General features: G+C 53.1%; 1 protein-coding gene across 4 annotated transcripts; it reads right to left on the bottom strand.

Moving 5' to 3' along the window:
* Nucleotides 1-275: 275 nt before the first annotated feature.
* On the bottom strand, nt 276-21244 carry ETNK2 (ethanolamine kinase 2). 4 transcript variants are annotated; one of them, XM_003822972.4, is made up of 8 exons: nt 20754-21235; nt 18862-19121; nt 15805-15927; nt 10477-10619; nt 9205-9288; nt 6279-6424; nt 3686-3759; nt 276-1469 (listed from the first exon to the last, which is right to left on the bottom strand). In XM_003822972.4, the coding sequence occupies exons 1-8, from the start codon at nt 21009-21011 to the stop codon at nt 1397-1399; spliced, it is 1161 nt and encodes a 386-aa protein (XP_003823020.2). In that variant the 5' UTR covers nt 21012-21235; the 3' UTR covers nt 276-1396. The 4 variants fall into 4 exon arrangements, with proteins under 4 accessions (XP_003823020.2, XP_034800472.1, XP_003823021.4 ...); XM_003822973.4 differs by having other exon boundaries at nt 1395-1469; nt 3686-3865; nt 20754-21241; XM_034944581.3 differs by lacking the exon at nt 15805-15927 and having other exon boundaries at nt 20754-21238.
* Nucleotides 21245-21744: the final 500 nt, after the last annotated feature.

Here is a 21744-nt window from a genome sequence, read left to right as displayed (position 1 = left end):
CTTGTAATCCACAGCCTAGTTCCCCCTAAGCAGTGCTTTACCGGGTTTAACTGGTAGGTTCTACTAAGAGAGTCAAAGGCACAGAAGCTGAGTGAGAGAAATAGGGGGCCCTGCCCAGAGCCTTCGGAGCTAGGTGCACAGGAGGATGTGTGCAGGCGGCTACCTTGACTTCAGCATGAAGCCCAGGTGGAGGGGGGATATCAGGAGGGGTTACAGCACTCCTCAGCCCCCACGCAGGGGTCAGTTCCTCACCATTGTCACTCAAGACACAGCAGTCCGGAAATGAACATTTTAATGCAGAAAGAAAACCATGATAATTTACAAATGAATCACTTTCTGGGCCAGAGCCAGGAAGGCCCCAGGAGCTGTGAGGGCAGAAAGGAGGTGGAGGCTGTTGAGTGTCCGGGCAACCAGTTTAGTCAGCACCTTTCTGATGGGATCCTGCCCAGGCTCTCCCACGATAGGCCCTGGGGGGCCCTGGCCCCCACCCCATCCTCTTGGCTCCCTCTAGTCATTCCAGATAGGAAGACCTCGGGTCAGCTTCAGGACATAAAGTAGAGCTGGAGAGACATCCCTGGAAGGAGGGCCTGAGGGCCAGGGAGGGAACAAGGCAGGAGACTGCTGGTTCTGGTTTTGGCCACCTCACCCTTGGCCACGTCCCCTCCGGCTAAGCCACAGCACAAAGCAGAGCCAGGCTCTGGAGGCCCAGGGCCTCACCACTCCCTCTCCTGTCCCCCCAGCAGGGGGACAAAACAGAAGCACAGGAGAGCACGTTGGGGAGCATGTTTCCTCGGGCTGAGGTTTGACTGGATCTGGTTTGGAGAAGGTGAGGGATCTCAGAGGAGGTGGCTGCTAGGGAAGATGTCATGCTCAATTCTTGGCCCCCACCCATCACCAAGATAGGTACATCCATGTGTCAGAGTTGGTGTGATGCTGGTTTGGAGCTCAGCACCTCCCACATGGGGCGTGCAGGGGGAGACGGACTGGAGGCTCAGGGCACTGGAGGTAGAAAGAAGCCCTCCCCGCCTCCTTCCCCAGGCCAGGAAGGGGTAAACACACATATAAGGCAGCCCCAATTCCAGCAGGGCCTGAGGCTGGGAATGATGTGTTTCCCAGGGGTGGTTATGGTTCAGGACCTGGCTGCAGGCACTTCCTCCCAAGCCTGGTGGGGTGAAGGGGACCCCCGGAAGGGGGTCCTATCAGCCCCTCCAGACAGGAGAATGAGGTCTTCAGTGGCAACCACTGGGGTCTGGCGGCAGGGACAGAGCCTTCTCCCTGGACACCCATGTGTCCCCTCTCCCACCTTGTCCAAGGGTGTGGATCCCAGAGTGCAGAATTGAGCTCTGGAGAACAGGTCTGGCCAGACAGATGGGTAGGGGAGGGATGGGGTGGCTGGTCACTTTGGCATCTCCAAGGCTGACGCTTGAGGCTTCACCTTGAAGTACTGGTTGAATCGGATCACTGCGTACCTGTGGGGAAGACAGAAGGAAGCTGGGTGTGAGGAAGAAAGCCAGGTGGGCCCTGCTGGGGGTGCTGACATCATGAGAAAAGTTTTTCAGTGGCTCTAGGCCTATCTAAGTCTGAGCAGATCAACCCCAACCCAGACTGATTAGTATTATTATTTATTTTGCTTCTTTTTAAAATTTTTAATATTTATTTATTTTGAGACAGGGTCTGGATGGCATGATCTTGGCTCACTGCAACCTCTGCCTCCCGGGCTCTGATGATCCTCCCACTCAGCCTCCAGAATAGCTGGGATTATAGGTGCACGCCACCATACCTGGCTAATATTTGTATTTTTTGTAGAGACAGGGTTTCACCATGTTGCCCAGGCTAATCTTGAACTCCTGAGCTCAAGCAATCCGCCTGCCATGGCCTCCCAAAGTACTGGGATTACAGGCATGAGCCACCGTGCCCAGCCTATTTCTTTTTTAACTTCAACTACATTTTTTTTCTTCTTAGATCAGACTAGAGAAACCCTTCCACAAACATGCTTGTTTGGAGTTTTGTTTTTACAGTTCTATATTGTTAAGTATATTCACATCGCTGTGCAAATGAATATCTACAACCTTTTCCTTTTGGACAACCGAAACTAGACCTATTAAGCAATACTCCCCATTGCTCCCTCTCTCCACCCCCTGGCAACAATTCTACTTGGTTTCTATGGATTTGACTACTTTAGTTATCTCTTATAGAACCATATTTGTCTTTTTGTGACTGGCTTATTTAGCGTAATGTCCTCAAGATTCATCCATGTTGTAGCAAGTGACAAGATTTCCTTCGTTTTTAAGGCTAATATTCTATTGTATGTATAGACCATATTTTATTCATTCATTCATCTGTTGACAGACATCTGGGTTGCTTCCATCTCTTGGCTACTATGCCAAGAATAATGTTGCCGTGAACATAGGTATATAAATATTTCTTTGAGAGTTTGCTTTCAATTATTTTGGCTACCCACCGAGAAATGAGATTGTTGGATCATACGGTAGTTACATTTTTATTTTTTGAGGAACCACCCTACTGTTTTCCATAGTAGCTCACCATTTTACATTCCCACCAATGGTGCAGAAAGGTTCCAATTCCTGCACATCCTTACCAACAATTATTATTTTCTGTTTTTTAACAGCAGCCATCCTAATGGGTGTGAAGCAACATCTCACCATGCTTTGCTTTTTTTTTAAATTAAATTTTATTTTTTTATCATTTTATTTTATTTTGAGACGGAGTCTCTCTCTGTCGCCCAGGCTGGAGTGCAGTGGCGGTCTCTTGGCTCACTGCAAGCTCCTCCTCCCGGGTTCACGCCATTCTCCTGCCTCAGCCTCCCAAGTAGCTGGGACTACAGGCGCCCGCCACCACGCCCGGCTAATTTTTTGTATTTTTAGTAGAGACGGGGTTTCACCATGTTAGCCAGGATGGTCTTGATCTTCTGACCTCGTGATCCACCCGCCTCAGGCTCCTAAACTGCTGGGATTACAGGCATGAGCCACCGCGCCCGGCCTCACCATGCTTTTCATTTGCATTTCTCTAATAGTTGTGAACACTTTGAAACCAGGGTAGTGATTCCCTTTCAGCTGAAGGTGGGTGAGGAGGAGAAGGGCAAGGCCCTGGACCAGAATGGAGGGAGAAATGATTCCTGGCCTTAGGGACATAGGAGCCTCACAGGACGGGGACTCCCTGAATCATCAATATGCAAGCAGCGGCTAGCTACTGAAGGAGTAGCTGGGTCTGACGCCCAACCAGAAGGCAGCATGGTAAACCCTTAACCACTGCATGGCTTCAGCAAGTCACTTCTGCTCTCTGGACCTCTGTCCTCTCTGCTGTAAAATGAGGGTAAGACCTACAGTCGTTTAGACTGATTTTCAACGATTCCATCCACCACCAGGCTCCGTGGATAGGTGTGCTGGAAGCAGGGTGGGGAGTGGAGTAGGCGGTAGGATTTGGTGGGGACTAGCACACCTCCTACGAGGAACAGGGAGGATGTGACACTTCTCTTTTCAGAGTGGTACTTTCCTGGCATCCCCTGGGGATAGTGGCCCCGCTGGAGATGAGCTGGAACGGGGGCGAGTCAGCAGAGCAGGGGAGCGGACTCTGGGCATTCTGCCTGGGCTGTCCTTTGCCCATACCCTGGGCTCAACCAAGGCTCTCCCTTTTCTCCACGTCCCACCATCACCCCCACACTTACCTGAGGAAATCAAAGTCGATGGTGGAGTACTGGTTCTGGATGAGGGCCCAGAGAGCCCAGAAGAAGTGAGACGCCTGGAAACAGACCAGAGAGGGTCAGCCTGGCAATCTCCCCATGCCTGTTTCCGACTCTACAGCACTGGAGGGATGCAGTCATTGTGGAAGACACACAGCTAGGACCCTGGAAGAGATGTGGCGGGGTCTCCCTAGCACATGCTGGGGAAATTCTGGAGGCCAAGTCACTGCACAGCATTTGGCGCCTCCACTCCTGCTAGAGAAAGGTGGGCAGAGCTAGTTCTACCGAGGCCCTAATGTTTACCAACCCTAAGGCAGGTAGTCAGCAGTGAGGAATTTTGGGGGGTTCCCACAACCTAAGCAGGACCCACACTCCACCTCTGGCCTCTTCCCTATCCAGGGAAATCTCTTGGAGTCTTCAAGGCCAAGGTAGGATCCAGGCTAAGATGAACCCCTAAGCCAGAGGTTAGGCTTAATGGCCAGTGGGGAGCTGGTGCCTCTCAGGAAGGTGCAGGGAAGGAAGAGTGATGGGCAGCAGTGCCCTGGCCACGTGTCTGCTGGAAGATCCCTACACTAACCCCCTCCACTCCTTTTCCTCTCTCCTGGGAGGCTGGTTGGGTTGGAAAATGAACCTAGATATGGAAACAAGAATCCCCCAAGTCTAGGCATTTGCTAAGCCTCAAACCGTGCTCTCCTTGTGGCTAGAGGTACCCACCAGGCCCATGTCACCTCAGGCTCAAGAAGCCAGGGATTGGATGGGAGGAGGGTGAGGATCAAAAAACTACCTGTCACACACTGTGCTTATTACCTGGGTGATGAAACAATCTGTACACCAACCCCGGTGACAGGCAGGTTACCTATATAACAAACCTGCACGTGTACCTCTGAATCTAAAATAAAAGTAAAAAAATAAAATAAAATAAAGCCAGGGAGCTGCGGTTCCCGTCTACCCCTGAACAAACACTAGTGATGCCATCACTTTCCCATGTGAGTCCCCCAACGCTTGTGGCTCTCCCATCCCATTCCCATCCCATCCCAGAATCCTCCTCACTCAGGGGTTGGCTACAAAGTACCTCCCTCCACTTTATTTCCTTTCCATTCCTTAAAAGGGGCATAGATAAGCTAGCACATGTGAATGATCACTAAAAAACTTAGCAAGAGGAAGGCTTGTGCTTAAGGTCTTAAAGTCTTAAGACTGAGGAGGAAGAACCTAATGTAGACTCAGTTCTGTGCCAGTGAGGAAAACAGAATAGGGAATCCGAAATTACGGAAAAGTAAAGATTGTATTTAGCTCTCTTCTGTACTGTGAAATTCAGGGCAGCTGACTTGTCTTCTTACTTATGCAAGCTGACATTAGCAATCCCTGGGCACACACCGGTGGAGACCTGGCATGAACCAGGTATCTTGGATAAGGGGCATTCAAAATTGAGAACTGACAGCACAGTCATTTGAGCGGGAAGAGCCTGTTGGAAAAAGCTTACTTAGAGTTCTGAGTCAGTGGAGGTAGTTACACGGAAGTATTAGAGCTTGATATTCTGTATCTTCTCTAAAGGTTAAAAAAATATATATGTATATACACACACACATATAGCCAGGCATGGTAGCTCACGCCTATAACCTTAGCTACTCAGGAGGCTGAGGTGGGAGGATCATTTGAGGCCAGGAGTTAGAGACCAGCCTGGGCAACATAGCAATACCTGATCTCTACAAAAAGTTTAAAGAAATTAGCCGGGCATGGTGGCACACATCTGTAATCCTAGCTACTCAGGAGGCTGAGGTGGGAGGATCGCTTGAGCCTGGGAGTTTCAGGCTGCAGTGAGCTATGATTGTGTCACTGTGCTCCAGCCTGGATGACAGAGCGGGACCCTGTCTCAAAAAAAGTATATATATATATATATGCCGGGCATAGTAGTTCACTCCTATAATCCCAACACTTTGGGAGGCAGAGGCGGGCGAATCACCTGAGGTCAGGAGTTCAAGACGAGCCTGGCCAACATTGTGAAACCACGTCTCTACTAAAAATACAAAAAAACTAGTTGGGTGTGGTGGTACATGTCTGTAATCCCAGCTACTTGGGAGGCTGAGGGCAGGAAAATGGCTTGAACCTGAGAGGCGGAGGTTGCAGTGAGCCGAGATAGCGCCATTGCACTCCAGCCTGGGCAACAAGAGTGAGACTCTGCCTCAAAAAAAAAAAAAAAAAAAAAAGAGTATATATACATATATATGGATGAATTTAACTGCAGCATGAAGGGCTGAGGTTAGGCAGTAGAAAGAACTACTTATTCAAACAAGGGAATTGCTAACACAGGAAGCTAGGATATTTCTTGGAAGTATTTCTCTAGAAAGGAGAGAGCCTAGACTTGGTGGGGCTTGGGGAGCAGGGAACAGGGCATCAAGTATTAAGAGCTGCCTAAGATGGCTCTTCCCAGGCTTCACCTCTAGGGTGGGGTCAGGAGCCGGGGATGGGTGTCCCCAGGCTCTCACCTGACCCTGGGCTCTGGGTAGGAGGCTAGGTGGGTCACCAGTCCCTCCTGCTAACTCCGCCTTTCCTGCCCCAGCCCTAGTCATAAGGCACTCACCAGGGCAAACTTGTTGACTTGCACGTAGAGCCTTTGCACCTCCCTGGGGGTCACGGCCATCCCCTTTTGTGCCTGCAGGTAGTAGTGCAGCCACTGCAGCTGGGTCTCCCGCGCCGGGTACAGGCAGTAATCCACCTCATTCACGCCTGATGGGGAGGCAGGCCAGACAAAGTTGCTCAGAGATGGGCCCACCAAGGGTCTCCTCAAGCTCAGTAGGTGTTCCCATCTCCCCTCAAACTCCCATCTCCTTTGATCTTTGGGGCTGTGCCCAAGGAGGCGGCCCGAGAAGGCAGCTTCTTTGATTACTAAACTCAGCTAGTGTGGGGTCTACCCCATCCCAGCTAGGAGCACTGCTTCTGTGGGATTGAGGAAAGCAGAGAGAGAGGTAGACTGGTTAAGGGGCAAGACACTGTCCTGGGAGTGACAGGAACCCCTCAAGACAGCACCACTGTCTCTCCCAACCCCTGCACAAAAATGATGGTGCACAGGAGGCCCTCAGTTAAAAGCACTGGATAAGCATTACTAGCCCTAGGTCTTATACCAACCTTGTTAGCCTTAAGGGAACTCTTCTATCACTGACCGAAATTTCTTCATTTATCAAATGAGGGAGCCGGACTTCATGTAGGGATATCAAACATGGCTTCCTGGTGTTAAGCTGGCTACTTAAAAACATCACCTGGAGAGCACCCCCACCCCAGTCCAGTTCCCCGGATGGCTCTGATGTGTAGCCAGGCTGGGAACCCATGGATCAGATGGCTCTGGTTTCTTCCAGCCCCACCATAGCCCTCCAGCTGCCAGCCCAGTACCACCAGCCTCATCCTGGGCATGGTAGAATAAACCACAGCTTCAGAGCTGGTACAGAAAGAAGTGGTTTAAGACAGGAGGACCAGGACTGGGCCACCTTCTCTAGGGTTCCCTCCTTCCTCTTCTTCTTGTCCTTCTCAAGCTTCCTTTATATCCCTGGAGAAACATACACAGTCTCCTGAGGCTCCAGGAGCGTGGCTAGAAAAGAATCTCCTGGAACAGATGTACAAACGGAGGCCCAGAGAGGAGAAGAAATGCACCCAAGGTCATATGGTGGTTAGAGGCAGAGTCAGGGCTGGAACTCTCATCTCCCAATGCCCAGAACTGTGTCTTCCTCACTCCTGCGCACCCATGAGGCCCCTCTCCCTAGGTCTGGATCTCCCTAGCTCTCTTCCTTCCCCCAGGCTAGGTTCTTCCTCCTCCATTCTCAACTTGAGAGCAAGCTGCAATCTACCCCTTTGGAGAAATTCCAGTTGGATTTTGCTCTGTGCTGTGGGCAAGGAGGACTTAAAATGCTTAAGAATTATCCCTTGTGGAAAGGCCAGGGGGCCTGGCAGCCAAGCATTCCCAGACCCAGGGCCCTGCCAGTGCCAGCCTCTGCTCCATGCCACACCCCGAGGCTCAGCTGCTCTGCCCAGCAGAGGCTCCATCACCCTGGGGGTTCCTAGGTGTACTCTCAGGTACAATCGTTGCTCGACAGATTGATCACCTGGGGTTCCAGAAGGAACACAATTGGCCTGATGGGGCTGGAGAATGGCTGTCCAGTTGGCCTGGGCATGCCTCTCTATCCTGAGCCACAGGGCCTGGCCCCATCATGTGAACACTTTACCGTGCTAGTCTGGGGACAGCTCTCCAGCCCCAGTGTCCAGCTCCATCCATGTGAGTTGCCTCCTCAGTTCCATCTAATTAAGCCCTCAAGCTGGAAAAACCTGCCCTGCTTCCTCTACACAAATGGTTCCATTGTGCATACTATGCCTTTATAGAACACCTGCCTACCCCTAGGAATCACCCCCCTATCCTGCCTCTTCCATCCCCACTCCCAGAAAGCTTCGCAGTCTAATCACAGCAGCAAACACCAATACAATGCTTAGTATGTGTCATACATATGTGTGTGTGTGTCTCATATCAACACTATGAGGTAGGTACTATCATCATCTCCATTTTATAGGGGCACAGAGAAGGTAAATAAACTGCCCAAGGGTCACACAGCCAGTAAGCAGCAAAGCCAGAAACTGAACTTAGGGAGTCAAATTACATAGCACATATTTAGATCCTACTTAGATGACTCTCATCAGGCCACCAGACAAACAGCTACTTGTAGCTTGTTCTGCTCCTTATCTACATGTAAGGCCCTCATGTACAATTGCGCCAGTTGTACTGGGTATAAAGGAGCTTGGACAAAGGAGTGGAGGCTGAAGTCATCCTGTGCTGTGCTAGCCAAGCTGCAGCAATCGTCTAAGCTGGGTCTGCCTGGAGGAAGGGGTCTTTTTCTAATTCATGTACCAAGCTGAGTTACCAAAGTGCCATATGGGCTAGGAGAGGTCTGCTCTGTGTATGTGAGTCCTGTTTCCTCCAATGAGACTTGGAACTCTCTAAAAGCAGGCTGTGCCTTAACCCCTTAAGCTGTGATATTTTGGAGGACAAGAGCTATCTAGCCTCTACCCTCTAAGTACAGAACCACCTCTGGCCCTCCCCATACCCTGGCCCTGGTCCCCATCCTAAAGAGGGTGCTTTGAACGTTGGTCAAATATAGTCCTGTATTGCCTAATGACAGGGATACCTTCTGAGAAATGCACCATCGGGTGATTTTGTGTGATCACAGTGTACTTACACAAACCTAGATGGGATAGCCTACTACACACCTAGGCTGCATGGTATACCCTGTTGCTCCTGGGCTACAAACCTGTACAGCATGTTACTGTACTGAATACTGTGGGTAACTGTAACACAATGCTAAGTATTTACGTATCTAAACATGTCTAAACATAGAAAAGGTACAGTAAAAATATGGTACCTATTACCGTAAATATACAGTAATCTCATAGGACCACCATCTACATGCGGTCAGTCATTGACTGAAACACCGCTACAAAGCACATGACTGTAGAAATGCCCCTCTCACCTGCAAACTCATTGAAATGGTTGCCAATGTCAAAAGCTTGGTAGTTGTAGCCAGCATATTCATAGTCAATGAACCGCACGTGACCTATGAAGTAGAGGAGAGTCGATGAGAGCTGGCCCAGGAGATCTGGCAACAGAGCCTGGTCAAGCTTCCACAGACCTCTGGGATGCACCCACTGAGTGATGCCGTCCTCTGCAGCAACACTGCCCAACCCCATCGCTGCAGCAGTCTTCCAAGCTACTTCCATTCATCCATCCATCCATCCATCCTTCCATCTATCCATCTGCCCTTCCCAGCTCCCAGTGTCCCTCTCACACAGCTGGATCTTCAGGCTCTCCTCATCTAAAGACAGCTGTCCTCAGCATGGCTAAGGATCAGGAATAAAGCTAAGTGTTAATACGCCCTGGGGTGATGCCCTCATCAGCAACACCAGGAGGTGTTCGTTCTCTCTCTTTCTTGGCACAGATTTTTGTTTGTTTGTTTTTGTCTTTTTTTTTTGAGACAGAGTCTCGCTCTGTCGCCCAGGCTGGAGTACAGTGGCATGATCTCGGCTCACTGCAACCTCTGCCTCCCTGGTTCAAGCGATTCTCCTGCCTCAGCCTCCTGAGTAGCTAGGATTACAGGTACACACCACCATGCCCAGCTAATTTTTGTATTTTTAGTAGAGATGGGGTTTCGCCATGTTGGCCAGGCTGGTCTTGAACTCCTGACCTCATGATCCACCCGCCTTAGCCTCCCAAAGTGCTGGGATTACAGGCGTGAGCCACCGCGCCTGGCCAGACTTTTTTTTTTTTTTTTAAATAGGGTCTTGCTCTGTTGCCCAGGCTGGAGTGTAGTGGCTCCATCATGGCTCACTGCAGCCTCCACATCCCAGGCTCAAGTGATTCTCCTGCCTCAGCCTCCCGAGGAGCTAGGACTATAGGCATGTACCACCATACCAGGAAAAGTTTTGTGTATTTTTTTTGTAGAGACAGGGTCTCACCACATTGCCTGGGCTGGTCTTGAATTCCTGGGCTTAAGCAATCCACATGCCTTGGCCTCCCAAACTGCTGGGATTATAGGCATGAGCCACTGAGACTGGCCCTTGGCACAGACTTTACAAAGTGGGAATTTTTTATTTCCTTTCCCCCTTCCCTCCTACAAATTAACTTAAGACCTAAATCCAGGTCTAACTTTTGCTTGTCCAAGTGCCAGCCAGAAGAACAGCTCCATGAAGCCAGCTAACCAACCAACCAAAACCCTGCTGCTGCCCCGGGGCCAGAGAAGCCGTACCTTTGATGCTGTCATAGATGATATTCTTGCAGAGCAGGTCATTGTGACAAAACACCACAGGGGACTCCAGCTGGGACAGATGCTCCTTCAGCCAGGCCAGCTCCCGTTCCAACACCTCTACCTTAGGGACATCTGCAGAAAGGCTGGGCAGTGGCAAAAAAGGTAGCCAGTGAAAGGAGGGCTGATAGACAGGTGCTTGGCCTCAAGAGCCCTGAATATGAGCCTCATCACTCCCTCAGTCTTACTGCAGGGGGCCTTGGAAAAATGGCCAATCTCTTAGACCCTCACTTTTATCATCTGTAAAATGGCACCGAGGCGTCCTGTCCTTCTGACTCCTCTGGTTATGCTAGGAAGCTGATAAAGACATGGGCGTCAAAGCATGAGGCAGAGCATAAAAGTCACTGACTGAGGGCATCCCTGCTACTTTGTGAAAGGAACAGGAGGGTAAGGAAGGAGACACAGGGAAAGGACAAGGCAGGTGAGAACGAGTGTCCAGACCTGGGGATTCCAGACTAAGAACAAGGGCAACAGGAGCAGTGGGGAGAGATGCAAAACAGACCTGATCTTAGGATGCTGGGAAAACTCCCCAGGAGGCGGTACAGCTCCCTAAGTCGAGCTGACTCCCACAAAGATCCTCCCCAGGAGGAAGAGTAGTGCCCTGGCAGGGAGCTGGAGCAATGGAGCTCTCTTGAGGAGGCAGAGGTATGTCCTGGTATGCACCCCCCTCTCACCCCAGCAGCTGACCATGTCACAGGTAGAAAGGATCAGAGAGACGGTCTGGTCTAACCTCTCATCTCACAAACAGACTATCGGCTCACATGAGAAAGCAAACTAAGAACTTCTTTAGCTCACTCCTACACTGTCAAAGGAACATTAAAGCCTTCAATGGAGAGCATGCTTGCTTTGTGGCTCCCCATTGACTCATCCCTTCTACCTTGAGTTATGAGTAAGTGTTCCCTTGTCCCAGACCCCTGCCATATCATGCAAGTGCAACCTGGGGGCATGAACAAAGATGCATGGGTCAACCTCTCCTGCTGCCCCACCCCCATCCCAAGCACTCAGCAGCCATTTCTGCTGAAAGAAACACATGTTGAGGAATGAAGAAATCAGCCAATCAATCAAGTTATCAGAGGCCATGTGGAAGTCTGATGAGGGTCCACTGTGCTTGTGTGCTCTGAACTTTGGTCCCCAGGAGGCACACAGGTCTGTGTACACTGAAAAGGCCAAACGCTTATCACAGTCCTTAAAAAACCTAGAACCACCAATGGGCAGAGGGGAGGAGGCTGGGCTTTTATCTCCATTCCTGTGTCACCTGTTTGTGTTTCTCTGTCCAGGGTAGCAAGAGCACATAGAGAAGGATGAGGACGAGACCGGCCCTCTCTCACCTTCCCACAGGACAGACCGATCACTCCCTCACCCAGCCCAGGGGCCAGAACACGAGAAAGAGTATTCAGTGACTGAGGCACTCCTCTGCCCCCTCTGGAGAAGGAAGAGAGGACAGGGTCCCTTCCAGGCTTTGAGAAGGTCAAAGCTCAAGAAGATCTGAGGTTATCTAGTCCAGCCCCATTGGGAAACTGAGGCTCAAGGAAGGAAAGAGCCTCCCTCCAAGCCTCCAGATACCTCTTGCACTGCTGGATCCTTTACTTCTTCATTTAAGGAAAGCAGTCCTCGGCCCGTCCAAGGATCCAAATCGAATGGAGTCTCCTAATTGTGAGGGCTGTGCACTCTCTCTGAAGGCCTGGGTGCCCCTCAGAGGTTCTGCAAAGGCCTCTCTGAGTCCAGGGAGTCTGCTGGGAGAGGTGATATGGGGGAGGCCTCCCCCATGCTTCCTGGAGTTTATCTGTGCCGACAGGTCTGCGTAAGATGTGTTTCAGTCCTGGCTCTCCTTAAGAAGCTACCTTTTAAGATTCCTTTTTTTTTTTCTTGGACTGAGACCATCAAAAGGGAAGAATTAGGAGGGTTCCTTTGGTTTGCTCAGGTCCCGGCCTGAAAAACATGGCTCTGACATCCAAGATGCCTGCTGCTCTGTCCCTGACTTCAGTCTGAACCCCACCCTGCCCACCCCAAGGCCACGCAGATGGTTACTGTGGGAACAATCCCAGCCTTCTATCTCCCCGGGGCCTCCCTCCCTGCTCTGCTTCCCTCCCCTGAGCACTTGAAACATCGCCAGCTTTGCTACCTTCAGTCCCGCCACCACGGGGCTCTTTCAAGGCTGTGGGATCGGCAGAAGAGTAACCACCACCGCATCCCAGAAACACTGCCCAGGAAAAACTGCTCCTTCTGCTCCTCTGCCCCAGGGCCAGCAGGAGGGGAAGGAAGGGGCTGGAGGTCTCTGCAGGGAAGCCTTGGGGTTCCTCCTGATATTGGGACTGCTGCCTGGCCAGTTTCTACTCTGCTGTCAAGATCTGGACAGGCAAGAGTACTTTCTCCCCACAGGGCTCTTTCTAAGCGTTTGAGCTTACTGGTTTCACACTTTGCCCTCCCACCAACCCACCCACCAGTATCTCCTTGTGATGGCCCAACCCAGTTATCCGCCCCACGTTCTCCCAGCCACTCTGGACACATCCATGTCAGCTTAGGGCTTAGGCAGCTTAGGGCATGGATCCAACACCAAGGCTACTAAATCTATTTCCACAGGTGTCCGACACATCCTGCTCTCCATCCGCCACCTCAAGTTGCCGTAGGGCAATGTTCCTCAATCACTTGCCTCAGAATCACCTGGGGTGCCTATCAAAATGTAGCTTCCTGGCCGGGCGCAGTGGCTTACACCTGTAATCCCAGCACTTTAAGAGGCTGTGGCAGGCAGATCACTTGAGGCCAGGAGTTCAAGACCAAGCCTGGCCAACATGACAAAACCCCGTCCCTACTAAAAATACAAAAATTAGCCGGGCGTGGTGGTGGGCACCAGTAATCCCAGCTACTTGGGAGGAGGCTGAGGCAGAAGAATCACTTGAACCTGGGAAGCAGAGGTTGCGGTGAGCTGAGATCATGCCACTGGACTCCAGCCTGGGCAACAGAGTGAGAATCCATCTCAAAAAAAAAAAAAAAAAAAAAAAAGCCATTTCCTAGGGGGCAAATGCAAGACCTCTCAATTGATCTCCAAAGTTGGGCACTTCAGGGGAATCTTATGCTCAAAGTTTGGGAATCCTAGTCCTAGATCTTGTTCACTTAATCACATCACTCCCAACTGGTCTTCCTACCTCAAATCCACCCTCCCCCACCAATCTGTCCCTTATGATGCTAGAGGACTTTCTTCCTAAAGCCCAGTCCTGGTCAGGTTACTGACCTGAATCTCTGACTCAAACATCTTCATGACTTCCCGCTACTTGCTAAATTAAATATTGGCTACTTAGCCTGCCATTTAAGGCCCCTTACCACCTAGCTCCAACTCTGTAGTCCACCCCCGCCCCCAAACCCTTCCCAAGTCCTCCCAAAGATCTGCTCCAGCCAACCTCATCTACTCGTCACTCAGGAGCAAACCCTGCTCCAGCCATCTCCTCCAGTTGGAGTAGCCTCCCTGCTTATTTCTGCCATGCCACCTCTGCCAAGACAACTTTCCCTGGTTCTTCCACCCCCAGCATACATTATACACACCCTGCCTTATTTTGCAGCTGTGCATGGGCATGTCCTGTGTACCTAGATGGCTCTTAAGCTCTTTGAGGGCAGGGCCAGTGTCACATTCATTTTTAAATTGTTTTAAATCCCAGTCAATCAATGTCTGTGAAATGAAGGATTGAATAATTCAGGGTTATTAGGCAATGCCTGGAGCTCCAGGTGCTTATCTCGTCTAAATGATTGCTCATCATTGTTCTGCTTTTGGGCAGTCAGGCAGCTTAGGGCATGGATCATCCCCTAAAGAGGCTCAAAGAAGTTAAGCAACTTGGTTTGTCCAAGGTTCAAAGGTGTGACAAGAGCAAAGAGATTGGGCCAGCTCTTCTCCAGGGATTACTCCCTCCCAGTAAGGTTACCCCCAAGGTCACACAGTGACAGCACAGTTAAAGGAAGCTGCAGTATCAAGGATTATGTCTGAGCACCAGAAGCCTGGCTCTAGTTGCTAAGCTGCCACTGATCAGCGACCTTGGGCAGGTTCCATCCCCTCCCTGGGCCTCGGTTTTCCACCTGTCAAATAACAGCTGTGGGCTGAAGGGTTGGAAGGACCTGTTCTCTACAAACTGTTCTAACCCTGAGGGAAAAGGAGGTCCTTGTCCCAAAGAGAATATTTGACATACAAGGTCTGAACATGGTCAAAGAGGGGCAGGCCTGGGCCACCTTGGACAAATAGTCCCAAAACAGTGCTTGATAAGCATGGCATGGGATGATGCAGATAAAGTCATGTATGTGTGTGACAGAGACATACTCAAAATGGGGATAGAGTTAATTATTATCTTGTCATCTTGGAAGAGGGAAGACACATCCTTCACCTCAAACCTCTTCTGCACCCTACTCCCATGAACATTTGGAACACGGGTGATAGCCAAACCCAGCAGGGAGCGTGAAGGAATGAGACTCACTATTGCCTTTTTTTGGAGGAAGGAAGGCAAGACACCACGCTTTCCTCCAGGCCTCCATCCTTTCCTTGGCACTCAGGGTGTGTTGGGGAGTCACGCGTCTAAAGGCTTGGAGGACTCTCAGGTTGCTGGTCAGAGTGCTTAAGGGAAAACTCAGGGAACCCTGTCTTATCAGGGAAAGGCAATGTCAGGATGGGTGGTCTATCTCCTTTCCTGGGAAGAGCAGTGAGGGAAGCAGCAAGCTGTCAGTCAGAGCAAGGTGGGGGCAGGGTTCCCAAAGGCACATGGGGACAAGAAGGGTCTTGGGAAGTAGCAGGAACCTCGATGTCCCCAAGGGCTTGTCAGCTGATGAGTTGAGTTCTTCTGACTGATGCTAAACTCAGTCCCACCTCATTCTGAGGGCCCTGCCCTGCTCATGGTTCAGAAGGTGGGGCAGGTGGAAAGAGCCCTGGGCTGGGAAACAGAAGCCCTGCCTCTTACAAGCCCCATAACACTGGGCCAAGCTCAGTCTCTGAGCTTCGGCATCCTCTAAGTAAAATGGGGAAATGTCCCCAACCCTGGTCCCTGCCACAATCAAAGAGTGAAGGAGAAATGAGCACATGGGTATAAAACTGCCCATCTAAGCTCCTTAGTCAGCAGGCCCAACTCTGCTTGGAGACAGAGGCTTACCGACTAGGACTGAAGGGACTGCAGGAGAAACTCCCCAGCCTCCTCCCCGAGACCTGAGCCCTTAAACCTCCTAGCAGGGTGGGCTGGAGCCAAAAGGATGGGGAAGGGAGATCATATTAAGGCAGCCTTGGACCCTCCCAGATCTTTGTACCTGGGGTTGATCTCGTTCTTCACAAGCGTGAAATAATTGTGCATCTTGTGCCAGAGGATGGGCTTGGGCAGGCTGCCGTTGGCGTGGATAGTATGAATCTTTGCCATTTCTAAGGCGATTAACCTACAGCAGGGAACAGGAAGAGTAGAGCATCAGTGCTGGGACATTGCCTTCCCCACTCATTTCCTCCTGGCCAGATAGGGACCCTCCAGGCCCACCAGGGCACTTGCCAGAGGGCCAAGGATGGGATGATTGCAAGTCCCTTAGGAGCACAGGTCCTGCAGAAGGAAGATATCAGCAGAAGAGAGGAAAATGAATTAAGACCTTAGCCTGGCTGCTCCCTTTCCAGTGCCAGACTGGGGCTGCCTCAGGGAGCAGAAGGGCAGAGCAGTGGGGCTGTTGGTCACAGGTCAGTGGCCTTGTCCTACCCCAGTGTACCCATAGCAACTCCTGAGAACAGAGGGGCACCTGGGGATGGGGGCGGGGCTGGCCCTCCTCTCCCCGGACTCTGACCCATCCTCTCAGGGGACGTGAACATAGGTCACTTTGCACCAAGAGATCAGGGGGTGGTGATGCCAGGCAGGGAAGAAATGCCCGCCTCTTATCAGCCTGGCCAAGGTGGGGAGGGAAACAGGCTGGCCCAGGGTAGCCCCTTCCTCTGCTATAGGGAGTTGATGCTGGCGGCTGGGTGCCAAGGACGCAAAACAAGCCAGCGTTCTATTTTCAAGTTCTTCTGTGGACATTATCCAAGGTCTCAGGAGAGGATTGGGTGGTAGGAAAGGTTGCTGGGAGAAGGTGGGGGTGAATGGAAGACTGACCGGTCAGAGAAGGAGGGCCTTGATAAAGACCCCATCGCCCGAGGCCCTGTGTCCCAGCTGGGCCCTCCCAGTCCTCTTCCAGTCTTCCCTTCTGCTGTCCCACCCCCCAACCGTCTGCTAAGACTCCAACATTCAGCTTCCTTCCAACATACAGCCTCTGCCTGTTGCTTGAATAACAATCACTGGGAAAGACAACAAAGGTATTAGCTGTTTGAAACCTTGTTACCAAGCTGTTCAAGGGATATCCTTTCTCTTGCCAGGCCCTGGAAAGAGGCAGGCCATACCCTACTGGGATAACAGAGCAGTTTGGGGGTTCCTCTGGAAGCCCCCAAGGCTCCCACCTCCTAAAGGGTGGAGGAGACAAGGGGCGTGGCAGCAACCTCCTGGGTGAGAGAGGAAGGCTGTGCTTTCTTTCAGAGGCCAGAGGCCCTGGGGCAGAAGGGAACCCACCAGGGTTTGGGCAAGGCAGGGAAACAGACCTGAGACTCAGGCCTTCCCTTCCCGAAGGAAGATTCGGAACAGAGCATGAACAGAGCGTTTTCTTGAATATCAATAGGGCTGTTGTCTGGAATAGCAATGAAAGTAACCTCAACACTCAGCATTTTCACGCTGCAAAGCCTCAGCAGGCTGAGGTTGGGGGTGGGGTTCAAGGGAACATGTAGAGGGTGGCTCCTGGAGGCCTTCCCCACAGACATTCACCTTCACCCAGAGGGATGATGGTCTATCCTGGGAAAATCATCAAGGAAGGGCCTACCTCCTACACCTATCCCAATTTCGGGCTCTCCCCCAGATGTCACGTTCTTCTTCTTATGGAACCTAAATCCACCTTCAATCTTCTTGACAATGGTAATTGTTTGCGTGACAGGATGAGTGACAGCATCGGATACACAGAGGTGGAGGGATCCTGGGAGTGGTGATGACCTGACAATATCTGAGCTTATATGCACCAGATTGAGGGAGAGCTGGGGGGAGTGCAGTGGCAGAAGTCAGGACAGGGTCCCTTTGCACCCTGCTCTGACTTCACATCTCCAGTCTGGGTCCTTTTGGAACTGTTCAGCTGGAGCCTGCAAACATCCCTGCATAGGTCTGTATGCCTCTCACACCCTCAAGACACACACACACACACACACACACACACACACACACACTGCTACAATACACAACTCAAATATCCCGCCTGACCAGCCGCTTATGAGCATGGGGGTGGAAGAGCTCTCAGATCCTCTTCTTCTAAGTCCCTGCAGAAGGCATGCACAAACACAGCCAGGTGCATTTGGGGTTAAGTGGGTGGCAGGTGAGGAAGCAAAGAAGCTTCTTGCTCTACCCCCAGGTGGGCTTGTTTCCCCTCAGTATGCAAGCCCTCCTTCCCCTTGGATTAGCCTGGGCAGATGCCAAGGCTCCTAGGCAGATCCCCGTGCCACTGTCCCAGTGTCAGGAGTAAACCTCAGCCTGCCTTGGGCCTCACTCAAGTCTGAGTGCCCTCCATGTGGGTCATGACATTGGAGGGAGGAAGGAGGACACTGCTTGCCATCCTTGTTCTGGCACAGAGAAGAGGGAGATGCTAGGGGTCCTTCTTTGGTCCTCCCCCTTTCCAGGCTCCACAGCATTCCCAGGGCTTGAAGGAAAAGTCCAGTTCCTGGGCCCTACACATCCAAGCATTTACTGGGAGGGGCTCCCCAGGAGCCACAGGTTCTTGTGAGCCTTTGAAAGGAGGCCTTGACAGTTCCCCAAACCTGGGTTCCCACTTCGTCAAGGAGCCAGGAAGGAGCTCAGACTGGCAGAAGAGATAGCATCTCCCTGGGCTGGTAAAACCATGCTTACCCTGGATAGGGCCCATTTTCCTTGACAAACAGAGACAGAGGTAGAAAACCCTGAGTGCCCTGGGGATCTGGCTCAGATTTCATTTCTAAGGCTCTGAGATGTTTCCAGGTCAGACTTGGAGTGGGCAGAGGTTTGAGGCATGATGCCAGGAAGCAGATCTCTGCCGCACTTAGGGAACCAGGTCCTCTGCTCCCATGTTCATCACAATTCTTCCTTTCCTCCCCCAGAACTCACCCTTAAAATCTACCGAAAGCGATAGCCCCTCTCTGCAGAGCAATGCATATAAACATGCATTTTTCATGCAATTTCAGGGAACTCACAGATCTTACAACTCTCCACCATGGACCCCACATGCCAAGGATTTCCAAGCCCAAGGCCTGAAGAATAGTAGAGACAGAGGCCCTGGCACCCTCCTCACCTGAAAAGCCGGGGCTCACGGATGTGCTCAGGCTCCAGGGCCACACCCTGCATGTACTCATAGCACAGCCCATTCTGGAAGGTGCAGTAGAGTTTGGGGGCACAGCTGTGTGCTCGCAGCAGCTGGAAGTTTCTGACCTCATTCTCCCGGTCCACCAGCAGCTCCGTCCGCTCCCCATACACCCGGACCAGCACGCAGTCCTGCATGTCCTCCTCCACATAGCAGGCCACCAGCTTGTTGGTGATGCCATCCGTGAAGCGCTAGCATGGGGAGAGGACAGTGCGTGGGTGGGTGGGTGGGGCAGGATCTCTCTGGTCTCTCTCCTGGGCTCTGTAGCTCCAGCAGGAGGTGCTCATTTGAATGCCGAGCACAACCACCCCAAGCCCCCAGTGCTTTAGCCCAGTCACTCATGCTCCTCTCTGTCCCCAACCTTGGGAGTCTCCAGTCTCTATAGAGTTCAAGAAAAAAATGGTAGCTTGGGTTTAGCTCCCACACACTCCTGGGTCTGCCTCTAGTGAATGGGATTTGGCAGTGGAGAAATTTCCACACTACTTGGGAGGTAGATGCCTCCTGCTGCTCCTTACCCTCCATCCCAGTATGGAAAGAAACATCATGGACCAGAATGTGGCAGGGGAGGGCTGGGAGTTGCCCAGAACACTATGTCCTGACCAGCTGCCTCTCACCTCGTGCCGGGCAGTGTGCTCTGCTCTACCCCTTGCCCCATCCAGTGGTGGAGGTACAAGGAGGGTACTGAGGTTGGCACCCATCCCAGGACTTTAGTGGCCAGAGGTCCTTACCGGAAAAGACAGGAGACAACTGGGCTGCGAGCAAGGTTCTCTGGGCAGCAGGGTGATAAGGAGAAAGGAACCATGGAATTTACGGGGCACAATGTGACAGAGCTGGGAGGGCCCTAGAGGTCATCTGAACCAATTCTACGTAGGGAAACTGAGGCAGGAGAGGGGAGGGACTGGCAGATAGCACGTTAGATCAGTGCTGGAATTAACCTCAGGCCTGCTTGATGCCTTGACAGTCCTATACCAAACTGGGCCTTTTATTTTGAAAACGCTACTCCATCCCCAGGGCGGGTTCTGTCAGCCTCCACACTTGGTTAAGAACCTCCCCACAACTTTGCCCCCACCCCACCCCAGAATGCCTGTCTGCATGGAGCCGCTACCATTCCAGCACAAGCTACAAGCGCCCCACTCGGCACCTTCCTCCACAGGCAGCCCACAGCGGGGCTGGAGGTAGTCAGCTGGGGAGTTAGCCTAAGGCTCAGTGAGTGGCTCTGCCCACAGGTGTGTCCTGGGACCTGTGTCCAGCTGGGGCTGGGGAAGATGGCCTGTGTGGGGGTGCTGAGCCCGAGCCTGCAGCGATGGTGAGGAGCTGAGTGCTAGCTGGAATTCCACAGGGTGGCTCCTGGGACCCACAGGGGCAGCTCAGAGCCTGGAGGATTTGCTCCCACCATGGGGTGGAGAAGGGGCAGCAATGTATGCATGTATGGCTGGGTCGGGGCGGGGGGGGGTCTCTTAAAAGTTCCCGCCTCCTCAGGTTTCAGAGCTGGCTGCGTACGCGCTTCTGGTCAGCGAGGGGCACCAGCACGCAGCGACAGGGGGTGCGGCCCGCACACGCAGCATGCCGACAGTGGGCAGGTGGCCACCAGGCGTGCCTAAGAGCCCCGGGAGGAGGGGGGCGTGTGCAGGGCCAAGGGAGGTGTGAGCCTAGTTTTGGTAGCGACGAAATCAATCCGTACACAAACCACGTTCCAAACCTTTCTTGCGCAGCAGCCGCGCACCCCTGGGACTGACACCCGGAAGGATGCGAGGACTGGGTCTCCGCATCCCCCTGGCAGCCCTAGCAGGACCCCATCCTCGGCCCCGCGCCCACTCCGCTACCTTAGTCCGAACTTGCTCGGGTTTCCAATGCGGCCGCAGCTCCTGGATGAGGCGCAGGGCCCCGGGAAGGATGTCGTCCGGGTCCACGGAAATGCCGAAGTACGCGACGGCGGCGGCCCTCGGGGGGCCCGGAGGCTCCCGGCAGCTGGCGCTGGCCGCCGCCTTCTCCTCCATGCCCCATGAGCACTGCGGGCAAGGCGTGTGCCTCCTCAGGTGAAAGGACGCGCGCGGCTGAGGGGCCGAAGGGGGCACAGCCATTCCCAGCAGCCCCACCCCCTCGGAGCCGCGGCAGACGCTAGCCCCGGCGGGGGGGCCCGGCGAGGGAGTGGGAGTGGTAGAGGAGGGGCCAGGGGAAGTCCATGACTCAGGCGCGAGCTGCCCGCTTCGATCGCCGGCTCGCGGCCCGCCGCCCACCGCCGACCCCGGAGCGCCGCGGCCCGCCGCGATTGTGACATCACGGGCGGCGGCCCGCGGGAACGCCCCCGGCCCGCCCCCGCCCCGGCCCGCGGGCCGCTGGGGAGCTCAGCCAGCCACCGCCGGCAGCTGAGGCCGCCGCTACCTGGAGCGCGGGGTGGGGGCGACGCCCCCCTGGGGGCCGGTGACGCCGGGGGTGGGGCCTCCGCTGGCTCCGCCCCGCCCGGGTCCCCGCCGGGGCTGGCTTCCCGGCCTCCGAGGCCGCGAGACTCCAGCTCTCTCCCGGTAGCCTGGGGTGGAGGCGGGGGAGGGCTCGTCCTGCGCCCCCACCTCATCCTGGAATAGAGAGATCCGCTGCTGCCACGACGTCAGCTTGGGCTCGCCCCTCTGTGCCCCTGCTCCGTGCCCCCAGTCCCCGGACCCCGGGAAATGGCTCTGCAGGGGCGGCCCCTGCTGCATCTCAAAGGTCCTTCCCTGCAGAGAGCCCCCCCCCCCCACACCCAGGCAACCTCCCATCCCCGACAGAAACACACTGCATGAAGAGGGGACATTGGGTGATAGCGTTGGGGTGAGAGTG

This window comes from Pan paniscus, chromosome 1 (genome assembly GCF_029289425.2).
Source record: "Pan paniscus chromosome 1, NHGRI_mPanPan1-v2.0_pri, whole genome shotgun sequence".
NCBI classification, from domain to species: domain Eukaryota; kingdom Metazoa; phylum Chordata; class Mammalia; order Primates; family Hominidae; genus Pan; species Pan paniscus.
The sequence above is the reverse complement of the archived record's forward strand: the minus strand, read 5'-3'. Positions and strand labels throughout refer to the sequence as shown.